We start from the raw sequence: 22,678 nt of genomic DNA, 5'->3' as shown, positions 1-22,678 counted from the left end.
AGCAAAACAAATTGCCAGCGACCGAAACACACACACGAAGCCTGCAGAACAGAGATTTCAGCGGGACGACCCGAGAACCAAAGAGTTGTACATAATGCGAGGCACATGGGGTCATTGGACAAAAAGCATCGAGGCGCTTTTCGAGAGCAGGAATCTTGGTTTCGCGCCTGTGGCCCAATCCACCCATTCAAATCTTCATATTGCTTTTCCTTTCATCGTTTCATTAGGATACCTTGCATCTAAACTCCCTATTTTCCCAAGTTCCGTGCTTGCGAGATTTGTAAATCAACATAGTGACTAGAAAGTATGTGATTATGAGTGTGAAATGGCTGCTTAGTTGATATACTTGTGCCGTCGAGTCACCTCTTGTCATGTCAGACAGAAAGAAAGCAAGGACATGAAGTGGAGGCACTGTGAGTCTGGTGATGATGTGAATGTTCGATTATCTATACTCTTTGTGTTTAACAATGACCCGTTACTCTCCCTCTTCCTACCCGTACAATTTCCTTGAGTCACAGGTAAAATCACTCCCAAAACAGCCTCGTCTAATGAAGCGACTGATCTCTCACAACTCTAGGGCTGTTACCCAGGTGATCCACCTCATCCAGTTCGCCACTCTGGTAGCGCACTCTTTCTCTTGTGCCAGTCGAAGGACCCTGCGAAACTTGCTGACCGCTCACCGTCAGAGGGGCCTGCACAACCTCCTGGCTTCTTGCAGTCGAGGGACCCGGTCCAAGCCCTTGGTCTCTGGCAATAGAAGAACCCATTGCGATGTCCTGACCTCTCGCGGTCGATGGAGCTTGAACAATCTCCTGGCCTCTCACAGTCCGAGGGCCGTTGCCCAAGCTGTTCATCTCGGCACCCTGACCGCCTTGACCGCCCTGGCCGCCCGGGTCACCAGCCCTCTCTCCTGCAGCGGCTGAAGGAATCTGCACAAGCTCCACGCCCTGCACAACTTGATTGTTGTCCTCAGCACGAGCCTTGTTTCGGCGGCGGCGGAAGCAGAGTCTGGCCAACATGGCCAAAGAAGCTAATGCGGAAACGGCAGTGAAGCCTGCCAAAAGCACCATCATGTGCTTGAAGGGAGCCTTGACTCTCTTCTCACACCATGCCCGGCATTCGTTGGCGTTACGGCACAGAGGTTTTGACACGATCTTGGCATCCTTTTCCTTCTTCTTTCTGTCCTTGGAACTCAGCGATGTGGAACAAGGCTGAGTGATGGAGGAAGGGTGGGCGAGGAACCCCCAGTGTGGTGTGGTGATGTTGACGTAATCCGTCACAGATGTGACAAAGAGTTTAGCACCCTTGGCGTTGGTGACTGCACGGGCTGCAACAGTTGGAGACATGTAAGGTCTGACAAAGCTCCACATACACTTGTCAATCTTGCATTGTGACTTTTGCTCTTTGGTGTCTTTGCTTTTGCAGGCATGGCTGTTGGGCAACAAGGCCCATGGTTTTGGTGAGTGAGTCTTGTGCGACTTGTGCGACTTGTGCGATTTGGATGATTTGCATGGCTTGGATGGCTTGGATGGCATGTCGTCATGGTAATAGGTACGAGTTGGAATTTTCTGTTGTTGACCAGGTCTTGGACAGTATGGAAAGTCGCCAAGCACACGAGGCTTCCGGTGCACGAGATTGGCAGACTTTGGGCAAGTGGTTCTCTTGGGGTTGCAGGTTGTGGGCGTCCCTTGAGTAGCAGCTGCAAGAAGATAGCTGCTTACCACTTGCTCCGGAGGATAGAAGACGGATGTGGTTGCGAAGACACTCGTGATGTCGTAGATGTCGTGGTCGATGTAAGTGGTGTGAGAAACATGGTCATCATAGACGGGGAAGCACACACACTCAGCGCTGCGCGTGTAGTCGAAGTAGTAGAGGTCGCAGGTGGCAGCTTCGTACAGACCGTTGGCATTCTTTCCGTAAGTGAGAGAAAGTGCAGACGAGCGGGCGATGCAGTCTTTCCTCGTGCCAATCCTAGGCTTGAGCCGGAGGATGAATTCCAAGGGATTGCGGCGATGATTGACGCGTCTTAGACTTGGGATGCTTTCAGGCCATGAGACAGCTTGTTCGCATTAGCAGAATAATGAAATGGCTGGGGCTTGTATTTCGTGACTGACTGGCACATTGAGAGGTGGATGAGGGGTCGTGATGCTTGCACCAAGTGGCAATGTGACTCTCTGACCATGCTGTGTAGTTGTTGGTCGCAGGACGGAAGAATTGGCAATCTGTCTGCGAGTAGACGAACTGGCAGCACAAGGAAAACAACAGTATGAGATGCAACATCATGATGTGTGTAGACTAGCAGATGCTTGTAATGGATTTTCTGCTTGTTGGTGATGTTGAAGACAGGCTTGCAGACGACTTTCGACTTGTTGTTTGAGAGCCTTGCAAAGAAGGCACTTCTGGGAAGGAAGCAACCACAGCATCACCTGCCTCTTGACGGAGCCATGATGAGCTCGTGGCTTGACTTACAGTATGTATCTAGGCACTCTATATCTACCAGTCTACAATGTCGGAGTGAGCTGAGGACTGATGTCAGGTCTTGTTTCTGCCGGACAGAGCGTCACGAATAGCAGAATCTAGATGCAGTGGGCGAGTGTTCATGGAGGAGTGTCAAGCTGGCGAACAAAGTGTGGCCCATGCGCCTTCACCATGCCAACAGCCGGCAGGAAAACAGAGGCTCTACATACAGTATGCACCTCTTCGGGCAGCAGACATTGTAGGACGAACAGGATCTCCCTCGACAGACTCCAAATCTACAGACCGTCATGTCGTTCCACTCTCGAGTCCTGCTGCTTTTCAGCATCCTTGAGCTTTTGACCTGTTTCGCAAGCGCAACACTCTTCTCGCCGTTGCTGTCCGTGCTCGACTGGTCGCAACAGGTTCCCTCCAACCAAACATTCCACGACCTGCCAAAACGGGCCATTGATCCAACGTCGTGCCCAACTGGCTACAAGAACTGTGCAAACCTCGGTGCTCCAGGTCTCTGCTGCGCAAATTCAGCCGTTTGTGCTCCTGATCAGGCTGGTCATGTTGCCTGCTGCCCAAGCGGTGCCGCTTGCACTGGTGCCATCTCGTCCATCATCACCAGCGGTGTCATTGCTTCGGGCGGCTCTCTACGCTCGACTGCCACTGCTTCCCCACCCTTGACCGTATCTGCTTCATCAGCTACATCTATCGCTACATCGGGAGGTGGGCTCATTATCGCAAGCGGCCACGGCACCACATCTTCTGCAATTACCACTACCGCTTCTTCTGCTGCTACTGCTACTACTACTACTGGTGATGGCTTCATCCTTGTCGGAAGTAGCACTGCCGCTACTATAGGTAGCAGCGCTGTGAGAAATGCTCAGCTGGTATGTTTCTGCTTCCTCGGCCTCCTGCTCATTCGAAGTACGTGCTAATATCGTGTAGCCCTATATCGCACACCTCATAATCGGACTCCTCGAGCTTTTGGCATTCTAATGAACGTACGTCTACGCGCACAAAGCATTTGACGAAATACGAAATACCATTGCAGCATCGCATGCTCCATTGCACAATACCTCCGGCTCGGTAACATTAAGGAAAGACTGCGTCTTGCTTAGTACTCAGGAGTGACAAAAGAAGAAACGATCAGATATATATACAGAAATGAACAAAATAAGGGCCGCTAGCTTCCATCGTGTCCAGCTCCATTCCACAGTTCAATTTGGTTGGTCGTGATATATGTACAGATTATGAGACCAATATATTTACACAGATTCATTAGACATCAAGATGACAAGAAGGTGACGAGTACCTAGTACCAGGCGTAAGCCTTGATGGCAGGCTCCACAACGACCTTGGGCAGGTATAAGATAAGAGAGAGTGCAGCAACCACAATGGTGTTCTCGGTTACGAGCAAGTCGCCAACATTGAGACCCTCGGCAAGGTAAATGTTGCATAGCTTGTTGAGGTCAAGGCGAGATGTCTTGCCAGCACCACCATTGATCAGGGCATCCTTGACGAGGCCAAATGCAAGGGGATTGTAAAGCACACCTTCGTGAGTGTAGAACGAACCACCGGGTAGACCAGGGCAGATTCCTTGGAGATAGTTGTTCGTGACGCCAACCTTGCGAGCATCGTTGAGGTACGCAGACGCGCCAGTACCTTGTTGAGGCTCGACGATTTCATCGAACAGTCCACTGTACACAGTGGTGGTGGGAACGTATGCAGAGTCACCGTTACCGAGCCTCATTCTGTCGATGAAGTTGCTTGTTCCCTTGTATTGTTGTTGCAAGACTGCAGGATCGCATGGAAGGCCGTCAGGGCAGATGAGGTTGGCATTTACGGTACCGGCATAATCAGGGCTGATGGCAATGTGGTTTCTGACAGACTTGACAGTCGAGGTGAAGTATTTGAATGCCCATTGGATATCGATGTTGCCCTGGGACCAACCAATGATGGAAACCTTCTTGCCAGTGATACTAGAAACGTAGTTGATTGCGTAGGCAGCGTACTCAGCATTGACTTGAGCATCGTTCAAGAGATATCCAGGGATGTTTAGCCAGACTGGATCCGCGTAGCCTGATCCAGTAAGAAGCTTGATGTAATTGCCGACATAAGTAAAGTAGCCAGTTGAGCCTGATCCGGGCATCAAAATGACTGGCTGGACTTTTCCGCCTTGGAATGAGGCAGGAATGTAGATGGCAGAGCGAAGAGATGATTCAGTAACGCTGTACTTGGGGTCGAGTCCCTTCCTGGGATAGATGGTATCCTTGGGCGTCTGAACATTGACATTGCTCATACTATTTTGACCAGAGGCCAATCCCTCAACGAAACCAAGTAGTTCGGTGACGGAATTGGCAGTCAATCCTTCTGCAGCAATCGTAGCAACAAACTCAAAGAGGTTTGCAGAAGGCTTGGCAGCGTGGATGCTGGACATTTGGGCGATGGCTGATTCAGCATTAGTCTGAGTCTTTGTCGCTGTGACCTGAGCCAGAGCAGACGAGATAGAGCTCCAAGCTTGGTTTCCGGCGAGTTGGCCTACTCCTACTTTTGAGAGGATGTTGTTGATATCTCTAACAGCATCGCCAAGGACATCACCAACAGCACCTGTAAGATCGCTGATCAAGTCACGGTCTTCGAGGGAAGCAGCTGTGGTGACTTCAGGAGATGGAACAGGATCCGCGGGTGCTGGTCTAGCAAGGGCAGAACCCGTAAGCGAAAGGAGGGCGAGCACGATTGAGATCCCCTGCATTTTGTACATGTTCAGACGAGAAAGAGAGATAGCAATGGGGAAAGCAAGTCGAGCATTGGGACGAGGGATCCACTCCCTCTTTTATTTACTAGAGATGAATAGTGCTTCGCTAGGATGGTACTCAGCTATTCTCTGCCCGTGCACCTACGCAATCTCTCCCATGTCGAGTACTTCCCGACACTGTGCAAAGGCTCAGATCGTCATAGCAGCTGAAGGGATTTCCGAGTGTGGTAAAGATATGTAGCAGATCCATCTCTCAACAAGCCGCATGTTCAGTTCCCCCAAACAAGGGACATCACTGAGAGGGACTTCTACACACGTCACTGACCCTGCAATGCCCATAATTGTAGCAGTATAGATTTGTGCCGCCCCCAAGGGCAGGGTCAATGGGGTTGTCATCGAGGTTCGCTCCCTTTTGGTACGTGATTTTCGCTGCGTGTGCTGAAAATTGATGTTGATCGTCGCTGATCAGTCGATGCCTAGCCCCCTTTTAGAAGGAAAGGGGACCCATGCACTGGCACGTCAAGTCATGTAAATCTTTGTGGTGACGATCTGACAAAATTTCCGGCAAATCGGTGACGAATGCGACGGTCAAAGTCCGGGACATTCTGCTTCCTCCAAATGGCAATGCGTCATGATCGTGTATTCTCACTTTATACAGACAGCTCTTATTGTTGTGTTCACATATGTACAACACTTCGTAAAATGCCTGCATCAATCGATTGTCTCATTGGCCTAGAACAATTTAGAGCTCACGATCGTGCAGGGCAATTCGTGATGAGTGACGGATGAGGCGCGGATTGCGGCTCTGTTCGGTAAGCTTAACTCTCCCCGCTCGATATCGCAAACATGTGACGGTGTAAAACAGCTGAGGCTCACCACCAAGGGCTCAGACTGCGCTTGCCCTGTCGTGTTATTATACCTCTCATTGTATGCAGACCATGTCGTCTTCTCCATATCGTATCGCTGTGCCAGAGTCACGTCTCGAAGACTTGCAGAAGAGGCTTGACCTGGCAACTTTTCCTGATGAGGTGAGATCCATACGAAACATCTTATGACTCGAAAGACTCATCGTCGTAGCTCGAGGATGCAGAATGGGCTTATGGAAGCCCTCTGGCCGATGTCAAGAGGCTTATCTCCTACTGGAAGACCAACTTCGATTGGAGAAAGCAGGAGGCAAAGCTGAATGAGTTGCCGAATTTCAAAGCCAATGTCACCGTTGATGGCTTTGGAGACACTGCGCTTCACTTCTTGCACCAGCCAAGCTCTGCGCCAGATGCGGTCCCCCTACTTTTCGTTCACGGCTGGGTAGGTCTGGGTCGCAAGTGTTTCTTGTTGGAGATGAATTGACGCAGAAGACAGCCCGGCAGCTACATTGAGGTGACCAAGATGCTGTCATCATTGTCAGGAGATGCCAATGGTGTAAGTTTCTCCATCGTAGCCCCGTCTCTTCCAAACTACGCCTGGAGTGCAGGTAGGCAAACATGTCGTCTTGAAGTAAACTCAGCTCAGACATGACCAGGAATCAAGAAGAAGGGATTTGGACTTGGTCAATACGCTGAGGCATGCCACCGCCTAATGAAGCTGCTTGGTTATGAGAGATACGGTAACATTGAACCCTGTTTAGTCATAACATGGAAAGTTGCTGACCGAGCTACGAAGTCACTCAGGGCGGAGGTAAGAAGTGTCACGGACGTCACCCGTCTAATACCTACTTCTGACATTGTACTCACCAGACTGGGGAATGTTTGTCACTCGCTCGATCGGATTGCTCTACCCAGAGTCTTGCTTGGCTTCCCACATCAATATGGTTCGAGCATATCCTCCAGAGTGGTCTTCCAATCCGCTGCTAGCCATTCAGCATGCAGTGACTCCATACACCGAAGACGAACATCAAGGAAGGTCCAGAAGTGACTGGTTTGCCAACGAGGGCAGTGGTTACAGGGCAATTCAGAGTCAGTCAAATGTGATCAAGTCTAACATTGTGCTGATCAAAGCTTCTTCCTAGGTACTAAACCTCAGACTGTGGGTTATGCCCTTGCAGACAGCCCCGTCGCATTGCTCGCCTGGATTTATGAGAAGCTTCATGATTGGACTGACAACTACCCTTGGACCGATGATGAGATCTTGACCTGGATTTCGATTTATTGGTTCTCGGAAGCCGGTCCTGCAGCATCCTTGAGAATATACTATGAGGCCACGCACACATCAACAGAGGCAAATCGTGAACGTGTCCAGCACTGGATTGGAGGTGTCAAGCTTGGATTGTGCTATGCGCCTAAGGTATGTGAATATATTCGTGGTTCCTTCAACTCGTTTCCCAGATCTAGCCCAATCAGCACAAGTTGATCAGCATTTCGGATCCGCCTGCCGAGCCCATGCTCTGTACAAGAGGCTGACCACGCTCCCCACAGGAGCTCACCATCGTCCCGCGAACCTGGGGAAAGACCCTCGGCCCAGTTGTGTTCGAGAGCGAGAAGAAACGTGGAGGCCATTTCCTTGCCTACGAGCAACCGGAAGAAATTGTTTCTGACCTTCGCAAGATGTTTGGCTCTGGAGGCGCATGTCACAACATCCTCAAGTCTTAGTATGGGCCTTGAGCGGGCATGATGAGATGGTCGTTGTTGGTATATAGTTCTTCAACCAGGTCCGCCGGCATCGATTTCGAGACACGAGATCGGCTCACTGGACGAGTAAATGAGACGTGTTCATGTTGAGCCAATGTGGCAACCATTGCTGCTGATAAGGAGCCATAAACGATTGCGACTACGGATCACGTCTATCTTGCCGTTCGCACGCATGTGGCATTGTGGGCATGTTGTTTTGCAGATCTCTTTGTTACGGCCGAATTCTTGAGGCAAAGGTTAAAGCTTTCACGATCGAGCCAGGCCCAGACAAGGATACATCCGCGGCGGACCAACCACCCGAGGCAATGTTGCAGCATTTCCTGTACGCGCTCCACCCGACGGAGGCAAGATTCGGTCTATCGAAGCATTGTCCGGCATGACAGGTTCTATTGTGCTTCGTTTGCCGAGTCCATTAAGCGAAACGCACAAGTTGAGGCGTGCTAATGCCCTGCGATAACACAAAGGTCTTTGCGTTTCACTGAGGCTCAAGCATGGGAAAATGCCCAGCCATCACAATTGACAAAGCCTGACAGAAAGTTCCCCCATAGTTTGCCAGCGAGCGTTAGAAAAATCAATTCTCGTAATTGTGGACGTTTTTGCCGGTTCAAGCATGGCACTCGTGCTGATCGCAGATCCGGCTGCGAGAGAAGCCGTCCATTTCTCTCACGCATGATTTGTGGTCAAACCGTCAAACCAATACTCTACAAAAACATATTCCTGATTCAAGCTCTTGGTAGGCCAAGACCGAGAAGACATTATGGTGCCTTGGAGACCGGAACGGCTGAGCCTTATGGGTGAAAGAGACCATCCGTACGCACGTATCGCTTTGGGGGACTCTCAGATACCCCGGCTCAGCTACACACTGCACTTCCTCTGTCGAGCTACTCCTTGCCTCTTGTGAACTTGAAGGATCAAGAGGATGAGCTACGCAGTCTCAAATGTTGGAAGTAACAGTTGAGATTGACCATCTGGGTTTATAGGGTCGCTGCTTCGTCGGGACCTCGGGTCGAGTTGCGGGATCGTCATTTTTGCCTGCGAAGATCAAAAGACTATTGCTCGCTTGGCAGCTCGACATCCGTTAAGCTTGAGAAGACTGCGCACATCTTGCCTTGGCTATCGTTGACACCATGCTCACTTTGTCAAGCGTCTCATAATGCGCCGTGAAACCTGCAGTAGTTCACTCATGACTCTTGCAACGTTCCGCTGCCTTCGGAAGGTAGGAGGAGATAGGGTGTGATTGGCAAGTAGAGACGCAACCCCGGAGCGGAGGGTAGGAACAAAGCTCTGAGGGCATGGTGGTTGTCAAAACTCTCACGATATGGCCGTAGCATATTTAGACTGTCCTCAGTCCCAGATCCGCAAAATGCAGATCCTCGACACTTCTCTCTGCCCGTTCCTCCGCTACGTACGTGACGACTACTCTGCTGAGCTGTCATGAACCTTGAACTACACTCTTTATCAGCGTCCAGCCTCGCTTGGAAAGTGCTTGTCTTTGGCTTTGTCTCGGTATTGCTCATCCCCCAGTCTTCGACGTGTGAATACTGATCATGTTCAGTATCTTGCTTATCAAGTCGCGAATACCATCTACGATGTCTGGTTCGGGCCTCTGTCTAAATTCCCAGGACCCAAGTTATGGGCTGCAAGCAACCTTCCACTTATATGCATGATCTGGAGAGGACAAGACACCAGGACAAAGCAGCGGCTACACTCAAAATACGGCCCGGTGGTGCGAGTCTCTCCCACCGAGATAAGCTACATTGATGCAGAAGCAAATGGCACAGGATTGTCTGGCACAAACGCGTGGAAGGAGATTTACGGCCATCGACTCTCTGGTAAAAGGAGCTTTGCTAAGGACCGCCGCCTCTATGCTATTCCCGTCAACGGAACAACCTCGATTCTGAGCTCAGATGACGCTAATCATGCCCGACAACGACGAGTACTTTCGCACGCATTCTCTGACAAGGCGTTGAAGGAGGAAGAACCTCTATTCAAGCGCTGGGCAAACTTGCTTGTAGAGAAGCTGCATGAATTGACCTTTGCTGACTCTCCTATCGATCTGGTCGCCTACTACAACTTCACTACTTTCGACCTCATGGCAGATCTGACATTCTCCGAGAGCTTACATATGCTCGAGGGCTCAGAGTACTCTCCATGGGTGGCTACCATCTTCGCCTCGATCAAGTCTATGACTAGACTTCGCGCGATCAGATTGATACCTGGCATGACGACGTTCATCAACATCGTGTTGAACAACGCAATTCGCAAGAAGCAGGTCAACCATTTCAAATACTCTGCTGATCGTGTTGATCGTCGACTTGCAAGGACGCCGTTAAGTCCAGATCTCTGGAGCTTTGTTTTGAAGAAAGCTGGACAAGAAGGTGGCATGTCGCTGAGCGAAATGCACAGCAACTCAGCCATGTTCATGATTGCAGGTACCGAGACAACTGCGACATTATTGAGGTATGTAAGGAGCATTCAAATCGTGTTCCTTTGCTGATAAGAGGCTAGCGGTCTCACGTACCATCTCCTACAAAATCCAGAGGCCACCGCGCGGCTCACTCGAGAGCTACGCTCCGCTTTTACTCGCGATGCAGATATCACAATTGAGGCGCTGCAACAGCTTCCATATCTCTCGGCTTGTATTGAAGAAGGCATGCGCTTGTATCCGCCAGTGCCGACTGGCTTACCACGCCAGGTGCCAAAAGGCGGTGCTAGCATATGTGGAGAATTCATACCAGAAGACATGACGGTCTCCGTCAGCCAGTGGGCAACTTACCACTCCGAGTCCAACTTTCACGACGCAGAGAGTTTCATTCCAGAAAGATGGCTGGGAGAAGATGCGCGCTTCGAACACGACAATCATGCCGCGTTCCAGCCCTTCTCAGTGGGCCCTCGCAATTGTATAGGTCGCAATCTCGCATATCACGAATGTCGATTGTTGTTGACAGAGGTCTTCTGGAACTTTGACTTGGAATTGATGCCAGAGAGCAAAAGCTGGACTGAGCAAAAGGTCTTTTCGTTTTGGGATAAGTCATCCCTATGGGTCAAGCTGAAACGAGTCGTCCGTTGATGGTGGTCCACATCTCACCAGCGGCATAATGATGGGAGAAGTAGACAAACTTATATGTACGAGATACTTACGATTTAATGATAATTCTACAGCAAATATGGAGCGTCATTGGCCCCTCGTTTTTTTTTTGTTTTTTTCAACTAGCCGGTGATTATATCGCCTCCTCCGACAAGTGTTATTATATGTAGCCCCTGACAGTAAGAACGAATGGAGTAGGTCTTGCGAATTTTGCCATGTCGTTGCATCACAGTAGGGTCGACTTCGCAAGGGTTGCCCGAACGAGCGAAGAGATAGGTGTTTCAAGGCGAGCGTTGATCACAAGGGGGCGTGTGTGTCGGCTGACAACAGGCCGTGTCGGTCGCCAAGTCTCAGACTTCCGATGCTTGGCTTATACGAGCGGAGTATCTCGATGACTTACTTGATTGATATAAGAGACGTCAAGCAGGACTTGAAGTCTCCTTCACCCTATCATATTTCTTAATCATGTCTACTCCTATTCCTGGTCCAGCTGGCTGGCCTTTCCTAGGAAACATCAATGACATAGACCCCGAAGTTCCCGTCAAGTCGTTGATGGACATTGCCGACAAATATGGTAAGCATCTCAAAGCTTGTCAAATCTAGCAACAAAGCTGAACACAAACAGGATCAATTTACAGTCTCTCGATCCTCGGAAAACGTCGAGTAATCGTCTCCTCTGTTGAGCTGTTGAACGAGATCTGCGATGAGAAACGATTTGGCAAAGTTGTCACCGCCGCTCTGGGAGAGGTCAGAAATTTGACCGGAGATGGTCTTTTTACCGCTGTAAGTTCATATCATCAAGCTCTATATCGATATCTGTGTCTAACACGCTTACAGCACAACGGCGAACACAACTGGGAGGTTGCACATCGTGTTCTAGTGCCAGCTTTTGGTCCGCTCAACATCCGCTCCATGTTCGATGACATGAAGGATATAGCATCCCAACTAGTCATGAAGTGGGCACGCCATGGACAAGACTACAAGGTCCATGTTACAGACGACTTCACCCGACTGACACTTGACACTCTTGCTCTCTGCTCCATGAATTATCGTTTCAACTCATTCTATGCAGAACAAATGCACCCCTTTGTGGATGCCATGGTCAACGTCCTGTCTGAATCTGGCTCACGAATTCGCAGACCTGGCTTCTTGGCTGCTCTGTATCGAAAAGAAGAATATCAATACTGGAAAGACGTCAAGTACTTGCGCGAATTGAGTTCGGAACTGGTGCAAAATCGCAAGAAGCATCCTGGAAGCAGAAAGGACCTCCTGCATGCTATGCTTCACGGTAAAGATCCACGCAACGGAGATTCATTGAGTGATGAAAGTATCATCGACAATATGATTACTTTCTTGATTGCTGGTCACGAAACTACTTCTGGTCTTCTATCCTTCCTCTTCTACTACCTACTGAAGAACCCTTCTGCGTACAAGAAGGCACAAGAAGAAGTGGACAGAGTGATTGGAGACGCCAGTATCAAAGTAGAACACTTGAGTAAGCTTCCCTATATCAACGCGGTCCTAAGAGAGACTCTTCGCCTACAGCCTACCGCCCCGGCCTTCTCGATTCAGCCCAACAATGAGATTGATGTTATTGGTGGCGAATACACCGTACACAAGGGTCAACCTATCATTGCTCTGTTGCCAAAAATCCATCGCGATCCTGCAGTGTACGGAGAGGATGCCAACGAGTTCAAGCCCGAAAGAATGCTTGACGAGAACTTCAACAAACTTCCACCCAACGCCTGGAAACCGTTTGGAAATGGCTCTCGTGCTTGTATAGGTGAGTTACACATATGGCTCAGCGAGCTTTGACTACGGGTACTAATGCAACCCCAGGTCGTCCGTTCGCCTGGCAAGAGGCTCAACTTGTGGTTGCAATGTTACTGCAATACTTTGACTTCACCTTAGACGATGCAAAGTACGATCTTCAGATCAAGTCCACTCTGACCATCAAGCCGAATCACTTCTACATGCACGCACAACTGCGCCATGGTCGGACTCCCACTCAGCTCGAACAAATCCTGTCATCTGACGGAACGCCGGTCCGGGAGCATCAATCCAGCAGGCCTGACGGTGAAGCAACAAGAGCGACTACAGATGAAAGTAAAGGACGACCTTTGACCATTCTGTATGGTTCCAACACAGGCACTTGTCAGGCTTTCGCCCAAGGTCTCGCAGCCGATGCACCATCTCATGGTTTTAAGGTCACCAAGATCGATACCCTTGACTCGGCCAAAGACAATTTGCCTACGGACCAACCTATCGCAATCGTTACTTGTTCTTACGAAGGTGAACCGGCAGATAATGCCGCTCACTTTTACCACTGGCTCGAGTCATTGCAAGGAGATTCTACAAAGGTCCAATATGCTGTGTTTGGAGCTGGACATAGTGACTGGAAGAACACCTTCCACAAGATTCCCACCGCTATCGACGACATTCTACTTGCTCGAGGTGGAGAACGCATCTGCAGTCGAGGCTCGGCCAATGCAGCCAATGGCGACATGTTCAGTGAATTTGAAAAATGGGAAGACGACGTCTTCTGGCCAGCAATGGCGAGTAAGTACGGTGGCGATAGTAGCACAACCGACTCGGCCGCGACACAAAGCTTGACAGTCGAGGTCTCGAGCATTCGGTCTTCTCATTTGCGCGCAGACGTGTATGAGGCACGCGTTGTTGACGCAAAACTCCTCTCGCATCCTGGCGCGTCAGAGAAGAGACACATCGAAATCGAGCTACCGGCCTCCGCAACCTACAGCAGTGGTGACTACCTCCATGTGCTCCCCATCAACCCACACGAAAGCGTACAGCGAGTCATGCGTCGATTCAACCTTGCCTGGGACAGTGTTTTGACAATCAAGGCCGCGGTTGGCACGATTCTGCCTACCGACGTTCCCATCTCTGCCAACGACTTGTTCGGTGCCTATGTCGAGCTCGGCCAACCCGCAACCAAACGTAACGTCACTTTACTCTTGGATGTATGCACAGACGACGAGACCAAGAAGGAGCTCACTCGACTTTCTGGCGATGCTTTCAGCACCGAGATCAGCGAAAAGAGGGTCTCACTCCTGGATCTGCTCAACCGCTTCCCCTCGGTACAACTACCTTTGAGTGCATTCATCAGTAGTCTACCGCCCATGCGTACCAGATCTTACTCCATCTCTTCCTCGAGCTTGGTCAATCCTCACCGCGTCACTCTAACCTTTGCCGTTTTGCATCAATCACACATGAGCGGCATGGGCGAATATGTGGGTGTAGCTAGTAACTACCTTTCGCAACTGGCAGCGGGTGACAAGTTGCACGTCGCTGTGCGACCTTCCAGCCAAGCTTTCCATCTGCCTGTCGACTACGAAAACACACCTGTCATCATGCTTTGTGCTGGCACCGGCCTTGCACCCTTCCGTGGGTTTGTACAAGAGAGAGCAGCTCAAGTGGAAGCCGGCCGCAAACTTGCACCCGCTCTCCTCGTGGTTGGCTGCAGAAGCCCTGATGAGGATGAACTGTACAGAGAGGACTTTGACAAGTGGGAAGCAACAGGTGCTGTCAAGATCTTACGTGCTTACAGCAGGAAACCAGAGGCTAGTGGAGGATCAAAGTACGCACAGGACGCCTTGTGGGAGCATCGTAAAGAAGCTCTTGAGTTGTGGGATGCTGGCAGCAGAGTCTATGTCTGTGGCAGCCGCGGGCTCGAGCGCAGTGTTCAAATGGTGTGTCAGAAGATATACATGGAACGGGCAAAGGAGCTCGGCAAAGACAAGACCGACCAGGAGGCCGAACAGTGGTTCGAGGGTATTCGCAATGTGAGATTCGCGACCGATGTCTTCACCTAATAGCATCGCACATTCTTAGCATTACCTAAGGCGCACTCTTCACGAAGGGAGGATGGATCTGGGATTGTCATTAACAAGATAGCATGGCATTGTCCACTCCTTCACAACTTTGATGTTTTTGCGCCCTGTACAATTTTACCAAACACTGATAGTCCTTCTCTGCCCAAGGCTGTACCTATCGCTACGACCTTTGCTCCTACTGCCTGCATACGCGAGAAACCAGCGGCATCGCTGACACCACCGACACCGATGATGTCAACAGCATGCAGCTTCGGACGCTCGTCGAGCAATTTCCGTAGTGTCGCAACATTGCCGAGAGCTAGAGGATGTAATGGCTCGCCTGCAAGGCCACCGATACCCGTACCCGCCGCTGATGGTAGCAGAGGTTGACCTTGGCGGGCCTCCTCGCTCGAAAGCAACAAGCAAGATCCCAGAGTATTTGTGGCAGTTATGAAATCAATGGTCGGGCCTTTTGCTTCACAAAGCGTGTCTACCAACGTCTTGAATTGCTCGGCGTACGTATAGGGCGGTGTCTTGAGGCCTAGCGGTACTGTGCGAGGTACATGCTTCAAGGCATCAAGATACGTTTTGAGCGCGGCACCAGAGTATGCTGGTGGCGGCTTGTTGGCAATGTTCGGACAGCTGAGGTTCACTTCCACGGCAAGTGGTGCTGAGATGCGAGTAGCCAGTGTCGCGACCCGGGTATAGCATTCTACGACGTCTTGTGGCGAGCCCGTAACGGATACGATGAAAGGTTTGGGTTTTATGTTCGGGTGTGCGGCGACAATCTGCTCTACCCAGTCGAGGTAGACGTTGATGGGTGTGGGTGAGTAGCCCAGTGTGTTGAGACTGGCTGGGTACTCTTTTCCGCTAATCGTGTAGTCTGGCGCTGTCGTGGAGGTGTGCGATTGAGTCGAGAAGAAGGCATGTTGGTGAATGGATGGGTCGTGTGCAAAGCCTAGTGGAAGACTAGTCCTCGTCGTGACGGCGCCTGTGTGAGGGCAAGTGTACAGTGCTTCGAGGTCTTCTCGCGTGCTGCACCATGGGTTGGCGCTGTTCAGTAGAGGGGGGTCGACGACTGGTAGTGGCATGGTAATGGCTGTAGAGCTCGACTGGCTGTGGTCTATACGTTTCGACAAATCGGAATGCAATCGTCTGGTACTTTATGCAATTGAGTGCCGTGCTCATTACGAAGTGGTGCTTCGGCTGGCGATAAGCACGAGATAGGCCAACAGCAGCAGAATACGGACGTCACAGCCTATTTGATATCATCTCCGATACTCATGAGTAGCCGGGAGCCCCATGAAACGGTTAAGGATAAGGTCAATGCCATGTTCCAAGCATGTATGTGGTAAATGGTGCATCTACATACTGACAGGGTCATGTAGATAACGAGAAAACAGCAGGAGCAGCGTCATCATTAAGCTTGGCGTGGTATCCCATTCGATCGGATTGCTTCCTACCTTCCGCCCTTCCAGACCCAGACCTCTGCGCGACTGCACACAAACAACATAGCGTACATCTCACGACACTCACGTCTTATGCGCTTGAAGCACGATGAAGCTTCATAAAGTGCGCATAGTGAGAGCAATCTGTCGACGTTCAACCGATCACGAGCACGTTCACGTCGGTCGCGCTCTCCTTCTGTGCCTCCTTTCCTGCTCGAGGGAAGGGATTGGAGTACTACTGAAAGTAGGAAAGAAATATTGGCGCTTTGGCTGAGTGGTTATAGCGATAGACTAGAAATCTATTTCCTTCGGGAGCAAGAGTTCGAATCTCTTAGGCGTCGTATCTTCTTTTGTTCCGACCGATCAACCTCCAGGTTAGTTCGTTGCTTTTTCTCTTGTTATTCTTTGCTTCGAGATCGCATGCGTAGGTAGGGAAGGTGTGATCTGAGGGATATGGCATACGGCTTCATGGATCGGAGAGATTCTGGCACCGCCAGTCGTGGACTCTGACGAAGACGAGGATATGGTAGAAGTAAAAAAGAGAGTTGGGATTAAAAGACCTAGGTTCGAGATGTGTAGATGGTGCAAGGAAGAATTTGATGTGACGGAGAATACAGAGGACAGTTGTGTGCATCACACAGGTATGCACCTGGCCACAGTCTGTTCTACCGTCCATGTTGACAGGTCGACATAGGAGAGCTCGTGGCCAATGGTTATGGGCGGCCTCGCCACGACGATAAAGAAGCTAAGGCGGTCGACACGAGTAAGCGCAATTGTCCAGATGGCTTCAGATGGACATGCTGCAAGGCTTGAGGTTATGACAATGGCTATAATACTACAGCTCATGAGATTGACGAACGTCACGATATCTGTGCAAAGAGGAAGAAGCGTTATCGAGAAGCTTGATAGATGTATCGATATGATATGGAACACGCTTTTTTTTGACTAGAAGATGCTGTACTGCATGTCGCTATGAGGAAAAACATCAACCAGAAACAAGAATAAGCGCCATCGCTAATACACTGCGGCAAAAACAACAACGATGAAAAGACGACCTCTGTGTACAGGTAAGGTAGTCGCGACAGGATCTGTGACCGCATTCTTCATGATCCAGATACAGGTTTTTCCTGATGTTCTTCCTCGCTCGTCCTTTCTCCTTTCATGCCAAGCCAAAATTCTCAATCCGTCCGTCCCTTCTGGCCTGACCTCTTCTACCAAGTCGTGACCATTACCCAGTCCATCAAGCAACCACCCATTTGTCCAACACCACTAGCACTAACCACGATGTCGTCTCAGACAACATCTCTCAATCTTTCAATTGACTTCTCAGCCCCAAGACCTCGCGCTTCAATCTTGCATTCTCCCTTCTCAACCTTCCAGCCTCGTCCTGCGACTCACGCATCTTATTCTTCAACTCATCAACCCCCTGCCCGCTTCTGACAGCCTTCAATACTCGAGCCAATTCGTCGTTGAAGCGGGCATACAGTGCCTCATTCTCCGCATTGGCTTCACGGTACAGCTCATCCAACTTCTTGGCTTTGGATTCGGAGACCGAGAGGGAAGAGAGAGCATCGGCATGGATCTTAGCTACACGAGCCGCAACAGAATCAATGGAAGAAGGCAGAGAAGCCTCGAGCGTGGAAAGACGAGTGCGGACATCATGACTAGGGGATTGATGGTGAGCTGGTGAGTCATTGTTGCGGAGAACGCTGTTGTGACGATTCAACGTTATTTCCTCTCCTATGCGGCTGAGTTCGTCTTGTAGAGTTGAGTGTGCGGCATCAAGAGCACGATGCTCGTCTTGAAGGCGTTCGCGAAGTTTCTGCGGTGATTGCATACGTAGCTTTCTGGTTGGCGTAGCGCTTGGTGGCGGCGACTTGATGGTCACTTTTGCTGGGGTACCTGTTTGTCCTGTCTTGATACGCATTGCGTTGCCCGCTGTAGGGCGTTCCGAAAGTCCTGCTCTTGTAGTCGGCGTGGATGGTGTTTTCGGTCTGTCGACCTTGCTAGAAAGCAGTGGGATATTTGAACTGCGTCGGAGCGTCGGATGGGTAGTGCTGCCAGCGTCATCAACTTGCTTCGATCCACGGCGCGCGAGGACATTGTGTCCATCTTCCACCTGCTTGGAGCCGCGTCGAGCGAGAGGATAAAGTGCTTCATCTATGTGCTTTGAGCCTCGTCTCCCAATGGAATAAGGACTATGACTCGTATCTCCCACTTGCTTGCTACCGCGTCGCACAAGCGGTCCAGGACTGGCATCGAATTCCTCTGGTTGCTTGCCCAGGCTTCTTGGTCTGGCTGAGGCAGGAGATGGACTGGGCTGATTTAATGGCGAATTCTCCTTGCGGAATGCTGATGGTAGACGTGAACGAGGTCGGTCACTGATAGGCGAACCTAGAGTTGACCCAAGCGTAGGAATTCCACTGGTCCTCGTGAGCGTAGGTGAAGGTGACTTTGTCCTTTCGACAGGGTCCTTGGGTGAATCTTCGAAAGAGCGCATGGCTGATGGTGATATGAATGGCGACTCGTTCAGAGTGAGTTCCAGAGATTTGAGGTCAGACAGCGAGCTACGCCGCTTTTTTCTGTGAGGTGAAGGGTTGGGTGGGCTAAGTGTCTCTCCAATACTGCCGAGCGAAGGACCATTGTTGTGCCACGTGGAGTCATGGGACATTGGTCGTTCAGGAGGCTGAGGTGATGGCTGCCTGCTTGGTCCCTCTTGCGAGAAAGGTCTAACAGGCAATCCTCCATGACCGTCCGTGGTCTTCGCTCGCTGCATTGTACCCCTGGACAAGCTCGAAGGTTGATCAGGAAGCCTTGTGCTCTTGCTCAGGGTACGCCACACCGAGATCTTATAGTCTTGTTCCGGTCTGCTAGTACTGGAACCAAATCCAAACTTCTTGCGGAAAGACGATGTATTCGATGTCAAAGACGCAGTGTTAGTAGAGCGTGAGCGACCATGTGATCCTAGGGTGGGTCTTATTTCTCTCGGCTGTACCACCTCCCCGAACAACGATTCGATATCCTCCACGAACCTATCGAGCAGTGATACGAAATCGTATGGGTTGCCATCGGGAACCAGTATCTCGACAAATGCTGCAGTCAGGATACCACGATCACCATCGTTGCCAGTACCGTCTAGAAGCTCTGCAAGTAGCTTCACTATGCCTCTCAATGCTCGTTGGTTTGGTGGTGACATATTGTGAAAGCTGTCCTTGAAGTATCGTTCGAAGTCAACAGGGAACAGACTTTCAGCTTTGGTCTGGATGGTCTGGAACTGGGTCGCTGTCATCACAGCGCCGACACCTTCTTTCCAAGCAACGTTGAGGAACTTCTCAAAGGCAGCGAAGAGGACATCGATCGATGATTGTGCTGCGACCACCATCATGTTGGGGTCTTCAAGCAGAGAATTGTACAACTCGTTGACAGAGAGCTCATTTGCACGCGATCTGCCTTGCACGACTTTGCCTACAATATTACCTTTGCGAGCCAGAAGTGCCAGTAGATACGTATTCAGCGCGTCCTCTAATCTCTTTGAGGGACTGGCCACGCTGTTGTTTCTTTCGGGCGTCACAGAGAGCTGCAGAGGCTGATCCCGAGACGAAGGTCGACTCCCGTCCCTACTATCTGGAAGGAGTAAAGGAGCATCAGAGAACGCGTTGAGCTGAGGAAGCTTCCTAGATGTGGGAGTTTGACGGCCGTGGGCCGACTGAGAGAGGAAATTGGAGATCATCTTGACCGGGGACTTGGGACGATGATGTTCCTGACCAGAAGCCGGCTCTGGCACGAGTGTCACCTCAACTTCTTTCTTTTCGAATTCGAGATGCAGATCATCCAAGACTTGCTGGTTGCGAAGGACAAACGACGAGGTGATTGCCGAATTCTTGGTGGAGAAGCGAGATGCCAGTAGACCACTGAGTCGTCGGATAAGAAGAGAGAGAAACTCTCCTTCATCAACTTTATCACGTGTTGCCACGGAGAAAGCGCTCTCGATGGATATGCGCCACTGACCCTTCTCTGTCTTCTCCAATGCCACACTGGCTTCCAGTTCGTTCTCTCCGATAGCGGTGCGATTTGGATGCTTGCTGGGGTCGATGATAACACGAATGCGCGCCGATTCGGAGGGACTTTCCTGACGATGCCTCTGAGAACCTTCGAAAATGGCATTGAACAAATTCAGCTCTCCACCAGCTATCTGAGCACTGCGGACTTCCCACTTCCCATTCTCACGCTCCTCTTCTGTGAAACGGCCTTCGACCTGCGCCTTGGTCCACTCCTCCTGGAATTTCGAGGCCTTGCCGGAGTACGGACCCTCCAGCAAATAGACACGCTGCTCACAAGCGATACCGGGATCCGGACCAGGCGATAACGGCATGATGGTGATGGCACGACTGTTGAGATATTCTGTGACAGTAGTGTCTTTCAGATTGAACGTGTCAACGAAATGCAAAGACGGCGGAGTGACAGGGCGGGTCGAGTCGCGACGATCCTCGAGTAATGGCTTCCCAAGCTCTGACAGTAAAGCTCGTGCGGACATGGCTGTCTGACTTCGCTTTTCGACAAAGATGGTGCAGTCAGTGAACAACATGAGGACGCCAGAACTCCCACGGCTATGACCGTCCTCGAATGGGGGGAACATCTCCACTACGTCTACTATTGTGATCAGTCGGCCGACAGACTCGATCTCTTCCGGCCATGATTTGACGATACGTTGCAGACGTTCCCAGATATTTGTTTCTTGAGCACCAGGAGCGTCTTGAGAACAGATCTCCGAGACTATGTCACGGGCTTTGAGCAGTAGCTTCAGTGCCGGATGAGCCACGGGGAGCTGTTTTGCGATGCTATCGATGTACAGGGTGTAGCGTGGCAGACGCTGCACTGGCTCAATGAGCAAAGAATTCAGCCGCTTCTCTCCAAACTCTTGAATTTTCTCAAGAATGCTTGCATCCCCAATACGCGCCAGCCTCCTCATTAAGCGCGGAAATCTTGAATGTGCTTGCATGTAGGAGGGATAGCATTCGGCAAATTTGGGGAACCATTCAATTAGGCACTTTGCGAAATCTGTGAGGCCGATCGTGTCTGATATCGGATCGTGGTGAGAAGTTTCCTCGGTAGTGTCGGACAGGTCTACGACAGCAGAGTCTTCAGTATCGCTTAGCACAGTGCGAATGGCCTCCAAGAAGGCAGAATTGAGCTCTAGCATCTTGTCGAGAAATGGAGGGAACAGATCGTTAATCGTTCGCTCCATGGGATTTGACACAGGAATGGCATCATTGTGGACGATCTGTCGCAAGTCAGAAGCGATGTCAGTCACGAGTAGAGAGAGCTTGTTGATGTAATTGGACTCTGTATCGACGAGTTCGTTCATCTCTTTCCTAGCCACATCGCGTTGGTCTCTGAGAAAGGCCTGACTACGGCCGATAGCGGTAGGCTTCGAAGGGGCTCTCCGTAGCTTGGAGGTGGGAAGGAAAGCTGGCTCGCCCATCAGCTTGATGAAAGGCGCATAGTCACCATATCGGAGGGCACACAGCTCATCTTCGTCGACGTTATCTTGCTCGGGCTCTTCGTCTTCCAACTTGATAGGTCTGACAGAACCGGGGGGCAGGACGACGTCAAGGTCTAGCCAAGAGACAGTCTGCTCGCTCAGAGAGCGTTGTATATCGGCGATGATCTCGTCCAGATTGTCGACCTTGTTCATGCGAGTGGCCAGGATGGCGACATGGGCGTCGCTGAAGAGGGCAAAGGCAGAAGCAGCCTTCTTGGAAGGACAGGCTTGAGCCACCCATGCATCTCTTGAAGGCCTAGGGACTTCGGCAAAGTACTTTGACAAAGCGAAGGCCAGACCGCGACAGACTTGGTCGCCCTGCTCCTCTCGTGGGAGGGAATTGACAGCGGCATAGTAGGGGGCATTGGGCGAGATGCTGACGCGCGGATAGGACTCGAAGCCGGCGGGGGTGAAGACATGGATCTGGATGCGCGAGGTGGCAGCGGAGATGGAGGGCGCCGGGCCGTAGAAGACGAGGATGGGCGAATTGGAGAGGAGTGGGTCGGTGGTGTGGAAGAGAGTTAGCTCGCCGGTGAGAGCGGCTATGGCCGGGGTGACAACGACCATTTGGAGGATCTCAGACACTGGACAGGGCGCGGTGGTATAAGCTCAAGCTCATGGCGGGTTGTGGAAAAGGTAAACAAAGCGGACGAGGACCAGCCTTCGAGTCGGCGGTGAGGACGAGCGAGCGGACGCGGCGTGGGAGCAGACGATGGGTGCAAACAGAGACAACAAGCGTCCGAGGCGAGGGACAGATGCAGGAGTCGACTCCTGTATACCAGGGCAGTGGATGTATGGTCACACCCGTTTGTGTTGCAACGCTCTGGATATTGATCTCTCGGGCCGCACTGCCGACGAACTAGTCCTGGTGCCGTTCCCTGGTCGAGTGTGGCGCCGGCCGTGTTTTGTTTGCGGGGTAGAGAAG

At 51.1% G+C, this 22,678-nt stretch overlaps 9 protein-coding genes across 9 annotated transcripts; 4 read left to right on the top strand and 5 right to left on the bottom strand.

The window, feature by feature from the left end:
* Positions 1 to 545: 545 nt before the first annotated feature.
* Positions 546 to 2,283, bottom strand: AUEXF2481DRAFT_24640 (uncharacterized protein; the record flags this gene model as incomplete). The annotated part of the gene is made up of 2 exons (XM_013493344.1): positions 546 to 2,059; positions 2,115 to 2,283. The coding sequence occupies 2 exons, from the start codon at positions 2,281 to 2,283 to the stop codon at positions 546 to 548; spliced, it is 1,683 nt and encodes a 560-aa protein (XP_013348798.1).
* Positions 2,284 to 2,765: 482 nt separating this feature from the next.
* On the top strand, positions 2,766 to 3,462 carry AUEXF2481DRAFT_24639 (uncharacterized protein; the record flags this gene model as incomplete). Its single annotated transcript, XM_013493342.1, has 2 exons — positions 2,766 to 3,353; positions 3,412 to 3,462. 2 exons carry the CDS (start codon positions 2,766 to 2,768, stop codon positions 3,460 to 3,462), a joined length of 639 nt encoding a protein of 212 aa, XP_013348796.1.
* Positions 3,463 to 3,589: 127 nt separating this feature from the next.
* On the bottom strand, positions 3,590 to 5,247 carry AUEXF2481DRAFT_128021 (uncharacterized protein). The gene is made up of 2 exons (XM_013493341.1): positions 4,968 to 5,247; positions 3,590 to 4,914 (listed from the first exon to the last, which is right to left on the bottom strand). Exon 2 carries the CDS (start codon positions 4,901 to 4,903, stop codon positions 3,779 to 3,781), a length of 1,125 nt encoding a protein of 374 aa, XP_013348795.1. The 5' UTR covers positions 4,904 to 4,914; positions 4,968 to 5,247; the 3' UTR covers positions 3,590 to 3,778.
* A 652-nt stretch (positions 5,248 to 5,899) lies between these two features.
* AUEXF2481DRAFT_34492 (uncharacterized protein) lies at positions 5,900 to 7,722 on the top strand. Its single transcript, XM_013493339.1, has 7 exons — positions 5,900 to 6,249; positions 6,299 to 6,526; positions 6,581 to 6,692; positions 6,741 to 6,824; positions 6,881 to 6,895; positions 6,955 to 7,173; positions 7,227 to 7,722. The coding sequence occupies exons 1-7, from the start codon at positions 6,160 to 6,162 to the stop codon at positions 7,565 to 7,567; spliced, it is 1,089 nt and encodes a 362-aa protein (XP_013348793.1). The 5' UTR covers positions 5,900 to 6,159; the 3' UTR covers positions 7,568 to 7,722.
* Positions 7,723 to 9,279: 1,557 nt separating this feature from the next.
* Positions 9,280 to 10,915, top strand: AUEXF2481DRAFT_243 (uncharacterized protein; the record flags this gene model as incomplete). The annotated part of the gene is made up of 3 exons (XM_013493287.1): positions 9,280 to 9,351; positions 9,401 to 10,305; positions 10,354 to 10,915. 3 exons carry the CDS (start codon positions 9,280 to 9,282, stop codon positions 10,913 to 10,915), a joined length of 1,539 nt encoding a protein of 512 aa, XP_013348741.1.
* A 483-nt stretch (positions 10,916 to 11,398) lies between these two features.
* AUEXF2481DRAFT_242 (uncharacterized protein) lies at positions 11,399 to 14,763 on the top strand (the record flags this gene model as incomplete). Its single annotated transcript, XM_013493285.1, has 4 exons — positions 11,399 to 11,507; positions 11,559 to 11,716; positions 11,771 to 12,716; positions 12,773 to 14,763. The coding sequence occupies 4 exons, from the start codon at positions 11,399 to 11,401 to the stop codon at positions 14,761 to 14,763; spliced, it is 3,204 nt and encodes a 1,067-aa protein (XP_013348739.1).
* Positions 14,764 to 14,813: 50 nt separating this feature from the next.
* On the bottom strand, positions 14,814 to 16,087 carry AUEXF2481DRAFT_127807 (uncharacterized protein). The gene has a single exon (XM_013493338.1). It carries the CDS (start codon positions 15,852 to 15,854, stop codon positions 14,865 to 14,867), a length of 990 nt encoding a protein of 329 aa, XP_013348792.1. The 5' UTR covers positions 15,855 to 16,087; the 3' UTR covers positions 14,814 to 14,864.
* Positions 16,088 to 16,998: 911 nt separating this feature from the next.
* AUEXF2481DRAFT_127862 (uncharacterized protein) lies at positions 16,999 to 17,414 on the bottom strand. Its single transcript, XM_013493336.1, has one exon. It carries the CDS (start codon positions 17,309 to 17,311, stop codon positions 17,102 to 17,104), a length of 210 nt encoding a protein of 69 aa, XP_013348790.1. The 5' UTR covers positions 17,312 to 17,414; the 3' UTR covers positions 16,999 to 17,101.
* Positions 17,104 to 22,593, bottom strand: AUEXF2481DRAFT_34487 (uncharacterized protein). The gene has a single exon (XM_013493334.1). The coding sequence runs from the start codon at positions 22,318 to 22,320 to the stop codon at positions 17,518 to 17,520; it is 4,803 nt and encodes a 1,600-aa protein (XP_013348788.1). The 5' UTR covers positions 22,321 to 22,593; the 3' UTR covers positions 17,104 to 17,517.
* Between the last annotated feature and the right edge of the window lie 85 nt (positions 22,594 to 22,678).

Source organism: Aureobasidium subglaciale (genome assembly GCF_000721755.1).
Source record: "Aureobasidium subglaciale EXF-2481 unplaced genomic scaffold scaffold_0, whole genome shotgun sequence".
Classification (NCBI taxonomy): Eukaryota; Fungi; Ascomycota; class Dothideomycetes; order Dothideales; family Saccotheciaceae; genus Aureobasidium; species Aureobasidium subglaciale.
The sequence above is the reverse complement of the archived record's forward strand: the minus strand, read 5'-3'. Positions and strand labels throughout refer to the sequence as shown.

Bases quoted from the DNA above. Each gene is read 5' to 3' on its own strand.
- AUEXF2481DRAFT_128021 (XM_013493341.1), bottom strand. From the start codon at position 4,903: ATGTCCAGCATCCACGCTGCCAAGCCTTCTGCAAACCTCTTTGAGTTT.
- AUEXF2481DRAFT_34492 (XM_013493339.1), top strand. From the start codon at position 6,160: ATGTCGTCTTCTCCATATCGTATCGCTGTGCCAGAGTCACGTCTCGAA. The intron at 6,693-6,740 runs GTAGGCAAACAT...AGACATGACCAG, and splicing joins AAACTACGCCTGGAGTGCAG to GAATCAAGAAGAAGGGATTT. The intron at 7,174-7,226 runs GTCAGTCAAATG...GCTTCTTCCTAG, and splicing joins TGGTTACAGGGCAATTCAGA to GTACTAAACCTCAGACTGTG.
- AUEXF2481DRAFT_127807 (XM_013493338.1), bottom strand. From the start codon at position 15,854: ATGCCACTACCAGTCGTCGACCCCCCTCTACTGAACAGCGCCAACCCA.
- AUEXF2481DRAFT_127862 (XM_013493336.1), bottom strand. From the start codon at position 17,311: ATGCGGTCACAGATCCTGTCGCGACTACCTTACCTGTACACAGAGGTC.
- AUEXF2481DRAFT_34487 (XM_013493334.1), bottom strand. From the start codon at position 22,320: ATGGTCGTTGTCACCCCGGCCATAGCCGCTCTCACCGGCGAGCTAACT.